Genomic DNA, 17,148 nt, shown 5'->3' on the forward strand with positions numbered 1-17,148 from the left:
GATTCCCGGCCGTTTTCAAGTAATTTCGAAAATGGTGAGATCATTTGTTCTGCCTTTATCACGAAACAGATTCTTTGAAAATGCACCGCGTGAAGAACTTGAACTTCTCGGCATGTCTACTTAAACTTCACTCTGTTTTTCACGTGCATTTTTTGCTCGTAACTCTTCATCCGCTGCTCGTATCTCTCCATCCACTCACCGAAATTGAGCAAGTGATATACCGATGGAAAGCCGATGTAAACACGCAACTTTCCCGTGTTGATCATTTTTTCATAGCTGCAACGATTTTAGAAGTTTTTCATCTGAAATTCATTCAGCGTAGTAGTTGAACTTCCTACTGTTTTCACATTGAACTTCTGTGACGTATTTCCGTTTGTAATTTTCTCATCCATTTGTCAGTGTTACATAAATGATATTCCTTTTGTACTAAACTCTTTCACAATAATTTTTTTAACTTTCTCCGACCGAGTACTTTAACTTATAAAAACAAAAAAAATGGACATTGTCTTTTAATTCATTTTTCTCACATTAAACACACACCATTTAGTATATGAACTTTTTCATTTTTATAATTTGAATTTCTATTTTCTATTTAAAATCAAATTGCTCCCAAATAATAACTGAACTTCTTCGTGAATTGAGAGAATTATTTTAAAATACAAAAAAATAATTTCTTTTTTGTGTTTTTGAACATGGAAATATAAGGTGAACCTCTCTCGCAAGAATTTTTGAACTTCCCCAGACAGAGCACTCGAACTTCTGTCAACAAACCTTTTAAGATTTTATTTTTTTATAGTTTTATTCTCACCTGAAATGCATTCCTTGCAATACTTGAACTTCTCGCTGTTTTCACTATGAACTTCTGTCACATTTTTGTGTATATGTCGAATTACACACAATTGAAGGTCGAACGTCATTTTTAGCCATTTTAAAACATGTAATTGGAGGTCGAACGCCCCGCAATATAAATTCTGAACCGTGCACGGAGGTGCACACGAACTTCTTGCAACAAATATGAGTTTTTTATATACATCGAACTTCTCTATTATTTTAATTTGAACTTCTTAGCCTTATTCTTAGAAATAAATATGTTTTTAAATAAGCATAAAACTTTTTTTGAATTGAACTTCATACTTTTATTTTCCATAAAGAACAGAAAGAATTTGAGTTTTTCTTATACATCAAACTATTGCTTTATTTTAATTTGAACTTCTTCATTTTATTCTTTAGTAACGAGGAAAAATCTGAGTTTTTTATAAACCTTGAACATCTCTGCTATTTTGATTTGAACTTCTTAGTTTTATTCTTAGAAAAAATAGGGTTTTAAATAAGCGTCAAACATTTTTTTAATTGAATTACATATTTTTAATTTTTCCCCTAGAAATGGAAAGAATTGAGTTTTCCATATACATCGACCTACTTCGTTTCTTAATTTGATTTTCTTGATTTTATTCTTTAGTTGCAAGGAAAATTTGAGCTTTTCTAAATATTGAACTACTCCATTAATTCAATTTGGACTTCTTGGTTTTATTTTGTTTCGCAATGGAACGAGTTTTTTTAATAAATATGGAATTGCTTTGTTATTTTATTTTGAATTTCTAGGTTTTATATAATGGGGAAAATGGTTTGTTATAAACCTTTTTTGAACTCCTTGTTCTTTCTTATTGAACTTCTTTTTGGTTTTATTTTTTGAAATCTAAATTACATTTTTTTTAAATAAACACCGAATCGCTCCGTCAATTTAGTTTGAACTACTAGTTATTTTTTGAACTACTCCATTTTTTATTTATGACTTCTTGATTTATTCTTTAGTAACGGGAAATAACCTAGTTCTATAATAAACATCGAACTGCTCCGTCCCCACCAACCGCCGGGTCAAGGTACTGCGCCATTACTCACTTCCTTCTTCTCCCCCTCAGGTCGCCGTACCTCCATGGGCCTCCCACTGCTCCCCCCATGCCTTGCCAACGAACCGGCCATCCTCTTTGCGCCTTGCCAGTGCCCAGTGCATGAGGAGGGCGGCGCCGGACTCCCCAACCTCCTTCAAGAACTGATCCGGCCTTCCCCTCAGCCCTTCTCTGACTCTGTGTTGTGGCCGCACTACACACTGCTGCACGCGCAGTCCACCCCCCGATGGCGTGCCCGCATGCTCCCGTGTGCCGCCCCGACGACGGGCCGCCACCCGATTCAACAGGTGCGTCGCTCCTCCGCATGTAGTCCCCAAACGCCGTTCTTGCAGTCTGTCGCTACCCTCTGTGTCAAGCAATCCGCTGAGCTGGAGCTAAAGGTCAATGGCCGCCCCGTGCAGTTCAGAAAACACTTGTTTTTGTTGCTCTTTTTAAAGCTCGTTTTGATATTTATTTGCAGCTCGCTGAATTTCATTTTGCTGTTCACTGTCAGATCCATGGCGCTGGTCATGCTTTCTCCTGCTGCTCTGTGTGAGGTGAGGACGGGTTCTCTGTTGGCAAGGTAATGAATTTTTCAGTATGGTGTGCAGTTCCATCAGTGTGATCGTGCAGCACGCGGGCGTGGGTTTGCAATGTGGTGCCCATCTACGTGCAGCCCACGATGATGGCCATATCCGCTGGGGCTTTTTTATTGAGTCAATTACAATGGTGGTGCTAGAACTTGGCGCAAATGGTCAGTTTGATGCTACAAGTTGTGGCATACATTAAAGTGGTGCAAAAACTTGGCTTCGAGGTGCAAATATAGTGCTTATCTCGCTTGTATACGGAATGAACGCTGACTAGGCGCATGTGGCCCGCTGTCAGCCACCGGACCAGGAGGAGGGGTGTGTGACTTGTTTTTTCCAGAAATACCCTCGAAATATATTTTTTAGAACAAATCTGACGTGGTATTTACTTTTTATACCTCTAAGACCAGTAGGACCCGCCTGTCGGGAGAGAGTGAAAATTAAACTAAAAGGGTGGCTGCACAGAATCGAACCAACGATCAGCACCTAGCATGCAAGCAGGCTAGCTAATGCACCAACCACGCTACCATGTTCACTTTGGATAAGGACGTTATATGTACTTAACCACTATGCATGTGGAACTTAAATGGGCTGTTGATACTGTGGCTCAATTTTCACCGGTTTGTTTTTTATTTATTTTTCTAAAACCTAAGTAATAAAAATTACGTTCAAATATTTGTGTGTTATAAATATTAGACATACAAACAATGATTATTAAATAAAAAACTAAATATACAGCCGTGTATTATACAAAAAATATTTAGTTAATATGGAAAAATGTTTAATCAATAAAAAATATCACACACTCACGGCTTATACTCAAATTATTAAAAATTAATATTAATATCAACATTTTAGTTTTTACATTATAAATATCTTTAATTATACAAACTTTGAACTATACAAACATGCAAATGATTGGAATGTTTGTATAACTAAAATAATTTTCTGAATTTTAATTTTAATAACATTTGTTATTATTTAAAATCATACAATCTTTTTGTAACTCACAAATATTATTTCAAACATATGATTTTTTCTATATAATACGTGAACAGTTTTTATAAACAAGTTTTCATTTGTATGTAAAATATTTATACACATAAATATTAAAACTTTATTTTTGTTCTGAGATTATAATTTACATATATTTTTACAAATAAAATAGAAAATACTGAACTGGTGTAAAATGGGCCGCAGTATCAGCAGCCCGTTGAAATACATATAAGTTCATCCATTATTTACATGGGAACGTGAAGTGTTGGAGTGGATTAGCCGGCTTGATTCTTACGTCTCTTTTGTGGGTTCGAGACCTAGGGTCTCCAGTTTTGTTTAATTTTCACTCTCACCTGACAGGTTGGACCCACTGATCATAGAGGTGAAAAAAGTGGCTCCTCTCCCACGCCAGTAGGGTTTTTTTGTGAAAAACATATATTTCGAGGGTGTTTCTGGAAAAAATAAGTCACACACCCTCTTCTCCTGGTCTAGTGGTTGACAACGGGCCCCATGCGCCTAGTCAGCACCGGTTCCGTATGCAAAATGAGATAAACACTGTATTTGCACGTCAAAGCCAAGTTTTTGCACCACTTTAATGTATGCCACAACTTCTAGCACCAAAGTGACCGTTTGCGCCAAGTTATAGCACCACTGGTGTAATTGACTCTTTTTTATTCGTGTGTTTATATTGTACTCCCATGGCCATCATCTCGTATTTGTGTGAGTATTTGTTTGCCTAATGGCCCATAGCCAGCTCCACCACAGGGCGTTTAACTCTGTATGTTCCCAATGCAGTTCGGCGCGCGGGCATGTTCCGTGCAGTGCATTTGGCATGTTCTTGCATCTTGTAGTGTTTTCATTTTGCGGCTCCTTTGCTTTTTTTTTGCAACTCACTGGATATTTGTTTGCAGTTCATTGCAAGACTCCATGGCGCTGGCAGCGCCGCTCCTTTTCTTGTTGCTACGTCTGAGGCGAGGACGGGCTCTGCCGCACCGGGAACCATGGTGTTCGCGACACCGGCGAAGACGGCGTGGTGGTTCCCTTCTTCCCCAACAACAAAAGTTGCGGTGCGGCTATGTAATTATTAAAGTCCAGGAATATGTTCGGTGTTTTTTTAGATTTCGTTTGGGCGCAACACTGCAGTTCGCCTGGGTCTTCACTGCGGTACGGACGGGTGTGCAGTCCACCGGCGAGGGTGCTTGCAGTGCGATGGCGTGATGCTCACGGTCTTGAATAAATTTGTTTGATGCGATGGTGCGATGGCGCAATTTGTTTCGTGTGTTCTAAAATTTAGTCGACTACATCAACACCTGCAGTGCGTTTGGTCCTCGGATGTGGTTCAGTTTTGAGAGTGATGCTGTTCACTTGCGCCCAACATGAAAGTGTTAAAAATTAGTGAAAAAATGAAATAGTAATACGGTTCACTTTGATATATGTCGCGGTTCACTTGGCCTAGGCTCTACGGTCCACTCTCGTTCGTAAAAAAAGTTGAAAAAAGACAACAAAAACTCGTGTGAGAAAATTTACATCCGACAAAAGAAATCATGCAGTTCGCTTAACCTTCTGATGCAATGCGGTATTCCGTCTGATGCAGTGCGGTTTTCTGTCGGATGAAGTTCACTCGTCGATTTGGGTGTCGCAAAAAACAGAGTGTCCGCATTTCGGTAATTTTAAAATTGCTCTTAAAACCATAAGGAATTAGAGAGGGCGTTCTACATGAAAAATTTGCGCATCATCGATATCTTTCCAACGGCGTATCATTTGCATCATTCTGACAAAGCAGTTTGTAAAAAATCACAAAAAACGGCCGCTGCAACTCATCGTCCAGCGCACCATTTTCAAAATTAATTCAAAACTATAAGGAATCTCAAAACCATTTGTACATATGAAAGTTGTGCCTCATCCGTAGCTTTCCAACAGCGTATCACATGCCTCGTTTCGATAAACGGTTAAAAAAATGGAGCGAAAACAGTACAATTTTTTTTAGAAAAAATGAAAAGCGGAATTTCGTGATTTAGTAAATTTGAAACTGCTCTTAAACCGTAACGAATTAGAGAAAGTAATACATATGAAAAAGTTGCGCCTCGACGATATCTTTCCGACGACGTATCATTTGCTTCATTCCGATAAGCGGTTTGCGAAAAAACGTAAAAATACGCTCGCTGCCACTAGTTGGGCGTCCACCGTTTTCGAAACTGCTCTTAAACCCAAGGAATCTCGAGAAGTGTTTAACATGGCGAAGTTGCGCCTAATCTATAGTTTTTCAACGGTATATTATACGTCTCGATCCGATAAACGATTAAAAAATTAGAGCGAAAACAGTAACAAAGAGACACCGCATGCAGTTTTTTCCGACAGAAGTTCACTAGTCTATGTATTACATTACTTTTGCTGCAAAAAGTGCAGCGCCCTCGCGTTGAACATGCAGTTCGTAAGTGTTAGTAGAATAACTATTTCATATGTTCTATCTAAGATACTCCAAAGTGAATTATATGAAAAATTGTAAGTGAGCATATAGTTTTATTGTATTTGCAAAACACGTACATATTTGTACGCGAAATGGAGTATGCATAAAATATGATACATATTACCAAAAAAAGTAATAATACTATCTAAACATTCTTATATATACAACATACTACGCGTACGTACTTTCCAATATGATAGATAGTACCTACAACGTATGAAACAAAAGTGGGAGTAACTACACCCGGTAATAGGATAGTAAAATAACTGGGGCACCTAGGTGCCTGGGCACCTAGTGCGGATCCAACCCGCTAATGCATTTCCTACTTATAAATAATCACTACTATCCTTCCTAAAAATTTGCTTTCCTTTTGTGCGTGCATGCACATGTATCCTTTATGGCCATTGATTGTAGATTGATTCCCACATGATTTATTATAGGTATTAGAACCTATACCTGCAAACGTATATACCCTATGATTTATTCTAGGTATTTTTAGATACCTACAAACATATATACCCTATAATTTGTTCCAAATAATTTGCATGCACGAATATACTTTATGATTTATTCTAGGTATTAGATACATACAGACGTATATACCCTATGATTTATAGGTATTTTTAGATACCTACAAACATATATACCCTATAATTTGTTCCAAATAATTTGCATGCACGAATACTTTATGATTTATTCTAGGTATTAGATACATACAAACGTATATACCCTACAATTTATTCCAAATAATTTGCATGCACATATATACTCTATGATTTATTTTAGGTATTATATACGTACAAACGTAGTCCGATATATTTGTATGTGGATACTCAAGTTTTAAAAAAGTAGTGTATACTCAAGATATTGCTGTAAATACCTCGATGTGAAATTTATTGGTATATACCCATAAATATCACTAGCTTTTTTTAAAATGGATATATATACGTAACTAAATACCTCGATAGATGATATGTTACGTTCAGATAAATATTAACTAGATTTTTCTTATACCCATAGCAACTATACGCACACCTGTTTAAAAGGCATGTCAGCAATACTCCTAATATGTACAATAAAAAATTAGACAATTTTGAATAATTTCCTTCTATGCATTAATTACTATAGAATTTTTCTAGTGTTTCACATGCACATGCGTGACTAAATTAGGAGTGTTTGGTAGTACGTGCATGCTAATTAATAACTACCTTCTAATTATAGCAAGTGGTCGCTAATTGACACGCAGTTAATGGAATTAATTAGTAAATTGCAATAAATGTACAAATTTAATACTGCAAACGGGTATACCCGTTAGCGTCCATACCTAATACAACGCACACATCCTAAAGCAATCCGTTGGTAGACAAGCATGGAGCCTGGGCACCTAGGTGTCCCATATATATATATATATATATCGGTCGAACCGTTTTTTCTTTAACTCACCATCGCGGCGCTTTTGCAAAAAAGTCCCTGCTATTTGCACTATTCAACACGCAGTCCTCGGTGAGTTAAAGAAAAAAGGGTTCGATATTCTTTTTGGGCTACAGGTCGAGAAACGGCGCTCATTTTACTTCAGCTCATAAGGAAAGGGATTTGTATGCAAAGCGTGTCACGGGACGGTATGCTGGAATAAACTCATATAGCCAGTTCATGTTTACCCTTTTCTTTACACATATGATTGGGACTAGCGAATTCACATATACAAATATGTTTCTAGAGCAAGGATGAGAATCACTCCATACACAACCACAATTGATGGGATGACGGGACTTGAGGTCAAACCACATTGGTTTCGCTTGTTGATATTTCTGGTATATACTTGATGAAATATACATAAAGATGTGTTCTTTCTTATAGGTTTGCACCAGAATCAAGCATCAGTTCAGTGGGAACTGGAATGATGAAAACACTTGTCGTGCCTCGGAGTGTGGCGCCGAAGAGAAGGACGAGTAGTCAGTGGTGTCTTTGTCTTCGCCGGTCGCGCTGGTGTGTTATTCCTTTCCCTGCTTCGCCGCCTAGGATACTCCACCACCACGGGATTCGAGTATGGCCTTGCCATGGATGGGTTGAGAATGATCAGTACGTCTGGATTTTGCCATCCTTCTTGGTTGTGATTTTCATTCGTTTTTCCTGCTCGGTTAGCTTCTCTTCTATGCATGGTGTATATGCCCTTCGGAGGATTGTGTTAATGCATCAAATAGGATGTGTGCACCTATTTTATCATGGATCTTTGATCCACAATCTTACAATTTTTTTTCCTGATGGCCGCAATTATGTGAAACAGAAGGTGCTCCTTGATTGTTTGTTCAAATGACTAAAAGAAAATACCCGCTGCTTTTTATGGTACACATTCCCTTGACATACATTCCAAAAAATTTAAGCACCCACATTTTAATTTATTTTGGCAAGGCCAGGGCTGGGGGAATCCCCACCTTATATATCTGCTTATATTTCAGTTTAACACTTTTGAGCAAGTTGTTCTTTATTTCGCCAGTGCGTAGATGCGGAAGACCGGCAACCGATGGCAATATGTTGATGTGGCTCCAAGCATGGTTGATTCATGGAGGTACATAGTTTGAAGTCACTTTTGTATTATTCTTAGGAGAATGGAGTAAAGAATATGTGACGCCTTGTTCTGTCAATACCATTGTAAAGTTTCAGTGCTTAATTTTCTTGGTGATCTCTCATAGGTTTATATATATGTTCTCGGTTTCTATAATTGTTCTGTATTATCTGCAAATATGCCATAATTGCCACCGGAGGCCATTATGAATTGTGGTGGGATGGCACAAACAAGAAGAGATGGTATCAGGTGACTTAGTGATAGTTTTGCTTTGGGAGTATTAAGAAGAGTGACATGCATTGTGGTTAAAGTCCGCAAAGATATGTTAGCTTTTATTTTCAATTGATGGTTGTGCTCTGGCATCCACCTTGAAACAATTTGACCTCCGTGTTAATATAGACCTTCTGGTTTACTCTGTCTGCTATGCTATGCTATATGCCAGAACACTTTAATGATGTATTTCTGTTAAGTGGAGTACCTTCTTTTTTAACACCTACCACTCATCTGGGCTGCATATGCACGTTCAAAAGTACATCGGCAAGATTTGTGCGCCCATGATGGCATAGGAGGCGCGCCCTTGCCACTGGTACACATAAAAACATGGCTGCTTTGGGAAATTTTGGATGTTACCCATGCTCATGCATGATGGTAGTTGTTGCGAAGCTCATCTTATCAATCCATCATGAATCATCCCAGCACCACAAATTGTCTATTTAGTTCATCACAAACACCAGTATCATAGGGATAATGGAGGTAAATCAAAGCTCAATGCTGAACCCTTGGTACCTCCTCCATGTTATGTTAGGACAAGAAAACAACCCAAGGGACACCAAACCATTTATGCTCAGCTAGCTTCAGATTTTTGTTTTTGCATACTTAAGATGACAAGATTGCAGACATACGATACTAGCTAGCTAATTTTAATCCCATTACAATGTTATAGATAGCTTCCTGGGCATACATGCGTCATTGCACCATGTTTTTACACCAGCAAGTGGCACATATTGAACTAACCTGGCACCTTTCGCCAGGCTGACAAAGTTGAGTTTTCTTTTTTCCATTTTTGCTGAGGAGTCTGCATATGCTGCGTGTGCGCGCTCGTCCTCTGCTCAGACACCGTCAAGGCTCTCGACCTCAGCCAACTATCTGCTGAAGATAACGTGGCAGCCACCAGCTTGTGGTCGCTCAATGTGCGCTCCTTCCGGTTACACAGCAACCACGACAAGATGATCATGGTGGTCTTGGCTTTTAGGATGGAGGCCTTCTACTGGACGAACCGACCAACGCAGCATTCCTAGCTGCAATTTCTTTGTCGTAGAAGCTGAAAGTATATGGCCTGAATTTATATTATAGAGTGTATGTATGAGAACTGATTCAGAATATGTTGGTCATTTGCGTTCTGAAGCTCTTTGCTGTATGATTTCTATGGGAGAGAATGATACATGAGCCAGTAATAATACAACTAAAGTTTGTGAACATATCATTACAAAATGGTCGGCTAGATAATGTATGCATTCTACTATGGTCAGTTTTCTTTGTAGCTATACACTTATTTAGAATATTGTACAATTTTATACGGTAATGATAACTCCCGAACGTTCGGGATTTAAGCATGACAACCCGAACGTGTTAGATGGCAAGTTTAACATGGCAATTTTCTGACAAAAAAAGAACGTTCAGGATCTAAGCATGACAACCCGAACGTGTTAGATGGCAAGTTTAACATGGCAATTTTCTGAAAAAAAACAAAAAAGGACAAAGTTGCCATCCCCTACGAACTAAAGTTGCCATGTAAAAACGTTCGGGACGAAATGCTCAAAATCCGAACGTTCGGGAGTTATTGGATTCCATTTTATATATAGCTCATTTTGTTAGGAATGATAGTAAAGCGAGGAATATTTTTCTACTTGTCGATCTTCTATCCCCTATCCACCCTCTTTCGCTCATGTTCCCACTTTCAAAGAATAGACGTGGACCTGTGGGGTCTTGAACATGTTTATTGGGGGCATTTGAAATTTTTTGAAATTTTTTTCTCCCATTACAACGCACGGACATGTGTGCTAGTATAACATAAAGCCAGTACCCAGGCTAAACAAGAGAGTGACTCATCACCCTAACTGCGGATCCCAGCGCAGCTTGAGTATATATGCACGTAATACTGACAAAGTAACAAACATACAGCTTCATGACACGCAAGTCTTTCACTTCGATCGAAGAAAAAACCGCATCCAAAAGATACATTGGTACCTGGCGATCATCATGATAATCAAAATCACGAACATACTATTTCTCATACAGGTTGCTCATCTATTAAAATCATCATACCCCAAAAGGAGAAAGAAAAATTGTGTACCAGATCATTTTGAGGTGCAAAGAATATATGCTAACGCCTGTCAAAGACACCTGCCTATCCATCTCCCCAGTAACGCTACTTCGCTCGTTTTTATTCGATGCCGATATTCACAGAACAGTTTCTTTCTGTGGTGAAGTGCTAAACAAACAAGAAAATAAGCCAAGATCGTCCCCTCTCATCAGCTGCACCTTATTAACGACTCCCTGTATGAGAAACCAAATAGCAAGCTGGGCAAGGAAGGTGGTTAATATCATCAGTGGTATAGAGGTAACTCTACTCCATCTCCATGCCCCAGAAGCCCAAATGGCATTTGTTTTTTCTTTTGCAATCAATACAAAAAACTACTCCCTCCGTCCGAAAATACTTGTCATCAAAATGGATAAAAAGGGATGTATCTAAAACTAAAATACATCTAGATACATCCCCATTTATTCATTTTGATGACAAGTATTTCCGGACGGAGGGAGTATCACATGATATGTTAATCAAAGTAATATTATTTTGAGGTCAAGTTCAATCCAACATACAAAAAGGAGTAAAGGACAAGTTAGTTCTCACCGCTCAGTCTATATCTACAGCTCTGAATTACTGTGGATAGTGAATAGATCATGAGACATGAACCGGTGCCCTAATTAGCTCTGGATTATTATGAAACATCACACAGAGACCATGGGTCAACCAAAAAGAACAGTCACATAGCATGAACTGATGCTAATGCAAGCATGACTGCAGCCTATAACATAAATCAATGATCCTTGAGTAAATATGCATATGCAAGCTATCCGAGATCATCTCGAGATGCAAGAATATATGCTCACATCTGTCAGAGATACTTGCCTATCTTGTGATGCAATAATATATGGTAACATCTGTCAGGGAACCCTGTCTATCCATTTTTCCAGTTATGCTACTTCGCCCCTTTTGATTCGATATAGGAAGCAGTTCCTTTTATGGTTAAGTACTAAACAAACAAGAAAACAGGCGCTCGTTCCATCGCATCAGTTGCAGCTTATTAACAGCTCCCTGTATATTTTGGCAAAAAAGAAAACAGCTCCCTGTATGAGAAACCAAATGTCAAACTGGGCAGGGAAGGTAGATAATACCATCAGTGACATATAGGTAACCATTACAGGGTCCAGAAGCTCAAATGCGGTTAGGTTTTTCTTTGGCAATCAATACAAAAAATATCACAGGATGCATTTATGTACTGCGGAATGCTGAAGCTTAAGCACATGGTTTTGCCTTTTCCAAGCTAGTTGAAATCTCCCAAATGAACTAAATTTTACCTTTATGTAGAAGCCAGGAAGATCACTGATAATTGTAAAGCAGAAAAAACAGATTTAGTACATGTTCATTTCTACTACATTGCTAGCAAGGCAAAAGAAATAATTTATGTGTCAAAGCAAATTTAGAACATGTTCCCAACACAAGGAATGAATCGGGTGGGATCAAAGGTGCCGCGAGTATCAAAGCCTTAACAGCGGACACACCCAGTCAGAGAACAGGACAAATTCTAATTTCAACGAACAAATAAGCTAAGAAACTACTCCTGTGCCGCTGTGCTTTACCATATGAAAGGGCATGTATTCTTAGGTTGCAGTCATTACCAGTTTGGTTGATACCATCCAGTGCTTTATGATTTACGTATCGTTTTCCTTCTACAAATGCACAGACGAAGCACTTTAAATAGATAAATAGACGTGCACAGTATCTATTTTCAAAGCTCTTCATGGAAGTGCAAGCATTGCAGCAGTTAATGATTGAACAACTTCATGGCTTATTAGACATCCAGGAAGATAACTATATGGCTCAATCCTCTATAGCACTATGCTTCCTAATTTTTAAGGCCTCACATTCAATTGAGGTCTCCAATTAAAATTGGGTCACTCGATTTTGACTGTCAACAATTTCTCAAGGAGTTCTCTAATGCAATTCTTTTAATTTACTATGCTGCTTAATTTTGAAGCTCTCCTGTTCGACTAAGATATTCAATTTTAGAATTGGTTCACGTTTTGACTAGATCAACGATTTCTCAAATCAAATGGCAGCAACCGGAATATAAAAACGTATCAATCGCGTGCGACCTCTCATAACCTAGAAAAAATAAGCGCCAACATGTGATACTATAGCACCAATATAGTACATGCAGCAACCGATGTAGAAAATTTCCCCATACAATTATGGGTTGATTAGCAGATAACACAGAAACACACCGCGAAAGGCCCACCAAAACACCGCATTTATAAGTAAAAAAGAAAACACACTCCATCATCTCGCCCACTCGCCAAACCAAATATTGCCTCAGTTCCAAAATATAAGCTGTATTCATTTTGTCAAAAGTCAAATTTCTTTAACTTTGACCAAGTTCAGAGCCAAAATTATCGACTCCCACAATACTAATTATTAAAAATATGAAAAAATGATTTCATGATGAATCTAATGATACCGATTTGATAATATAGATATCGATATATTTCTCTACAAATTTGGTCAAATCTTAAAGAGGTTTGACTTTTCAAAAAACTAAAAAAAAGGGCAGCCCCAGTGCATGTAGCTCCCGCTTGCGCAGGGTCTGGGGAAGGGTCCGACCACTTTGGGTCTATTGTACGCAGCCTTTCCCTACATTTCTGCAAGAGGCTGTTTCCAGGACTTGAACCCGTGACCTCATGGTCACAAGGCAGCAGCTTTACCACTGCGCCAAGGCTCCCCTTCTGACTTTTCAAAAAACTAATCACCATAAATTTTAAAACAGAGGGAGTACAAAAAAATGAAAACCCAACAACACCAATGGCGCAGCAAAGCGCGCCCAACCCTTCTAGTATAGGTGAATAACTAAGCAAAATAAACAGGCCATCTTGTATTTTGCAGCAAATGTTCAAGCATGCAAATCTGTAAATGCATAGGCATTGGAGTAGTATCCTGAAACAGAATAAAAACAACTTATTTACAACTCTCGGATTTGATATATCACCCCTGTGAAGAACAGACATCACCACTGTAAGAAACAAACACTGCGGATCTTATCAAACAGCTTTTGGAAATGTACACCGATGTTCGAGAAAAGCATAGTTAAAGCTTCTAAACTAAAGATTGTGACATTTTTTCTTCAATAAAGAAACAACAATCCCGCTGTAAGTTGTCAGAACTCAGAACAATTGGGCCAAGGGACTTCCAACAAATAATAAAACCATCTACAGTGGCAAGCACGGACTTTACTCCTATCCTAACTCTGCAATGTTGAGCAAGATTTTACCTCTGCGGTTTGCACCTCATCCTATGCCGGGTAAAGTCTGAAACATACTTATATATCTTGCTACACCCAGGTGTCCTGCATTTATAGGGCTTTTCCCCTGTATGAACTTGGAAATGATCAGCCAGAGCCCATGTCCACTTGAAAGACATACTGCAACCTTCCCACGGACACTTGTAAGGTGCCTCCTCGTTGTGAATGCTCTGGTGGCGTCTCAGATACTTGTGGGATCTAAAATGTTTGCCGCATGACTTGATCGTGCACATGTTCTTCTTGTGGATAGAAAGTTCGGCTCTTTTCTTGAATGTCATGTGGCAGTAGTCAATGTCACATTCAAATCGTCCCTTCCTCTTTTTACCCTTGCTTGAGGCTGAATTGTCCACAAGACCTCTCTTTATGTCGGCGAGTTTAATGTCTGCAGATTCAGCGGTTGACATCGCACTCTCACAAGGAACAGTTATGTCAAATGTCGCCTTTTCCTCACACTGACCATAGATGTCACCATCACCCATTTCAAGTTGGTCTGTCTTTGTTTCTTCCATATCCAGCTTTCTTTTACCTCTGCGCCTAGCATAACATATGACATCAGTTCTCCCTGATTTACCAACACTTCTAACAACTACGCCTGATGCACATGAAACACTGGGTGCGTCATCCTGTGGTATTACTTCATCAAAAGCTAGACTCTTGTCTGTAACAGGAGAAGTGCTCATGGCATTCACAGAACCAACATCTCCCCTGTCGTCTCTAGAAGGTTGCACTTCGGTGGCAACAGACTCTCCTGCCTTTTCAATCTGCACATTGGCACTATCCAAATCGCAGTCAAGAGTTTCTGCCTCCTTTAAAGCAGCATCACTATCTCCACTACAAGCGGAAGCTTGGCCAGTAACTTCTGGTTCTGAAGCAGCATCGGTAGCAATAGAAACCCCCCGTGTAATTTCCAATTCGGTAGATTCATTTATAAGAGAAGGTCGACCTGTATCTTCTGGTTCTATGGAAACTTCAGTGTCGAGGTTAGCACCTCCTGTAACTCCTGTCTCAGTGACAAGAGAAACTCTTCCTATAAGTCCAGGATGAGTTGTAGCTTCAGTAACAAGTGAACCTAACAGTACTGAATCCATTTCAGCAGTAGATTCATTCGCAAAAGAAGGTCCAATTTTAATTTCCGGTTCTGCAGTGCCTTCATTGTCAATGGGAGCTCCAGTTGTAACTTCCAACGCGGTGACTACATCTGCTGCCTCAGCTGCAGGTTCACTCACAAGTGAACCTGCCTCTGAAGCCTCTCGCTCAGTAGCAGCTCCATTAGCAAGAGAAACTCTTTCAGGTAGTCCTGGATGAGTTGCAGCTTCAGTAACAAGGGAACCTGAGTGTACAAAATCCATTTCAGCAGCAGATTCATTGGCAGGAGAAGCTTCCATTTTAATATCTGGCTCTGCAACACCTTTGTTGTCGAAGGAAGCTACAGTTGTAACTCTCAGAGCGGCGACTACACCTGCAGCCTCAGTTGCAGTTTTAGCAGCACATTCATTGACAGGAGAAGCTCCCATTTTAATATCTGGCTCTGCAACACCTTGGTTGTCGAGGGGAGCTCCTGGTGTGGTAACTAAATCTGCTGCCTCAGTTGCAGCCTCAGAAGCAGATTCATCGACAGGAGAAGCGCCCATTTTAATATCTTGCTCTGCGACACCTTTGTTGTCAAGGGGAGCTCCAGTTGTAACTTCCGACGCGATGGCTACATCTGCTGCCTCAGTTGCAGCTTCACTCACAAGACAAAGTCCCCCTGAAACTTCTGTCTCGGCAACAGCTTCATCGGCGAGAGAAGCTCCACTTATAACTTCTGGCTCGGCGATCGATCCACTCACAAGAGAAATTCCCATTGAAACTTCTCGCCCCCCAACAGCTTCATTAGCGAGAGAAACTCCACTCATAACTTCTGTCTCAGTGATCGATCCACTCACAAGAGAAGCTCCCCCAGTAACCTCCGGGTCGGTGACAGAGCCATTCACAAGAGGAGTCGCCACTCCAACCTCCTGCTCAGCAGTAGCTTCATCAACAACATGGGCTCCTTCCATGACTACCGGCTCAGTAGCAGCTTCGCTGACAAGAGTGGTCTCCTCCATAGCTTCCGGCCTCACAGAACCTTTAATCACAGAGTGCTCATGGCCTACCTCACATTCTTGAGCTGGAATCATTTGTCAAACACCAAAAGAACAAATATTTCAAACATTAGTAGCAAGCCAATCAATTTTTTTTAATAAAAAGTCAAGCATTCTTGTTTCGAGAATAGAAGCAAGCTACACGTTTTTAAGTACTGAAGTGACCAAAAAAAAGTAGTAGGGTGTGGCAGCGTAGAACGCACGCACCTTCAAGGACAGGAGGTCGCTGAGGTAGGCGGACGCGGTGGTCCTGGTCGCTCTTGAGCAGCTCACCCTCCGGCTCCAGGTCCGCAATGTGCCCCTTGTGCTTAATCCCGTCCGGAGCAACCTGCGATTCCGCGGAACACACAACCGACCGTAAGAACCCCCGTTCCAGCCGAGTCAAAATCGCCGCTTTCCCCATGGGCCGGGGCGATGTAATGCGGATGGGGGAGAGGGAGGGGATAGGTACCTGCGGGTCGGAGCCGCGGGTGAGCTCGCAGATGGCGCAGTCGTCGGCGGCGGCGTGGAGCCAGGGCGCGGGCTGGGGCGGGGCCGCGGAGGCGGCGGCGGGGGCAGAGTTGGCGAGCAGGCGCGCGGCGTAGCGCCGGATGCGCATGGCGGTGGCCGCGGGGGCGGGGGTGGGACGGCGGGGCGGAGGGGTGGGGAATTTTGGGGGGAGCAGCACCGCGTGGGGAGGGGGGAGGGGAAGGGGGAGGGAATTTTCTGGTGGCGTGGCGTGGTGTGGTGCGGTGGCTCCTCTCGGGCCCGAGCTCCTGCTTGCTGTGGGGGGTTGGGGGGTGGGGGCTCGGCTCGCTCTCACCGCGGCGTCAGCTAGGGTTGCTGCCGTGACCCGACCAAATTGACGGGGCGCCGTCTGCCTCCTCCAGTGGGTGTGGTGCGGGTGTGGG

At 40.8% G+C, this 17,148-nt stretch overlaps 1 protein-coding gene across 3 annotated transcripts; it reads right to left on the bottom strand.

The window, feature by feature from the left end:
* Positions 1-11,271: 11,271 nt before the first annotated feature.
* On the bottom strand, positions 11,272-16,892 carry LOC123098799 (uncharacterized). 3 transcript variants are annotated; one of them, XM_044520874.1, is made up of 4 exons: positions 16,710-16,891; positions 16,466-16,586; positions 14,106-16,284; positions 11,272-11,907 (listed from the first exon to the last, which is right to left on the bottom strand). In XM_044520874.1, the coding sequence occupies exons 1-4, from the start codon at positions 16,854-16,856 to the stop codon at positions 11,865-11,867; spliced, it is 2,490 nt and encodes an 829-aa protein (XP_044376809.1). In that variant the 5' UTR covers positions 16,857-16,891; the 3' UTR covers positions 11,272-11,864. The 3 variants fall into 3 exon arrangements, with proteins under 3 accessions (XP_044376809.1, XP_044376808.1, XP_044376810.1); XM_044520873.1 differs by lacking the exon at positions 11,272-11,907 and adding an exon at positions 11,930-12,163 and having other exon boundaries at positions 16,710-16,892; XM_044520875.1 differs by lacking the exon at positions 11,272-11,907 and having other exon boundaries at positions 13,765-16,284; positions 16,710-16,890.
* Between the last annotated feature and the right edge of the window lie 256 nt (positions 16,893-17,148).

Source organism: Triticum aestivum, chromosome 4D (genome assembly GCF_018294505.1).
Source record: "Triticum aestivum cultivar Chinese Spring chromosome 4D, IWGSC CS RefSeq v2.1, whole genome shotgun sequence".
Lineage (NCBI taxonomy): Eukaryota > Viridiplantae > Streptophyta > Magnoliopsida > Poales > Poaceae > Triticum > Triticum aestivum.

Excerpts from the sequence above, each read along its gene's own strand:
- LOC123098799 (XM_044520873.1), bottom strand. The coding sequence starts at position 16,856 with ATGCGCATCCGGCGCTACGCCGCGCGCCTGCTCGCCAACTCTGCCCCC. Across the intron at positions 16,285-16,465 it reads GCGACCTCCTGTCCTTGAAG|CTCAAGAATGTGAGGTAGGC; the intron begins GTGCGTGCGTTC and ends AAATGATTCCAG. Across the intron at positions 12,164-14,105 it reads ATGAGGTGCAAACCGCAGAG|TGATCTTCCTGGCTTCTACA; the intron begins GTAAAATCTTGC and ends TACAATTATCAG.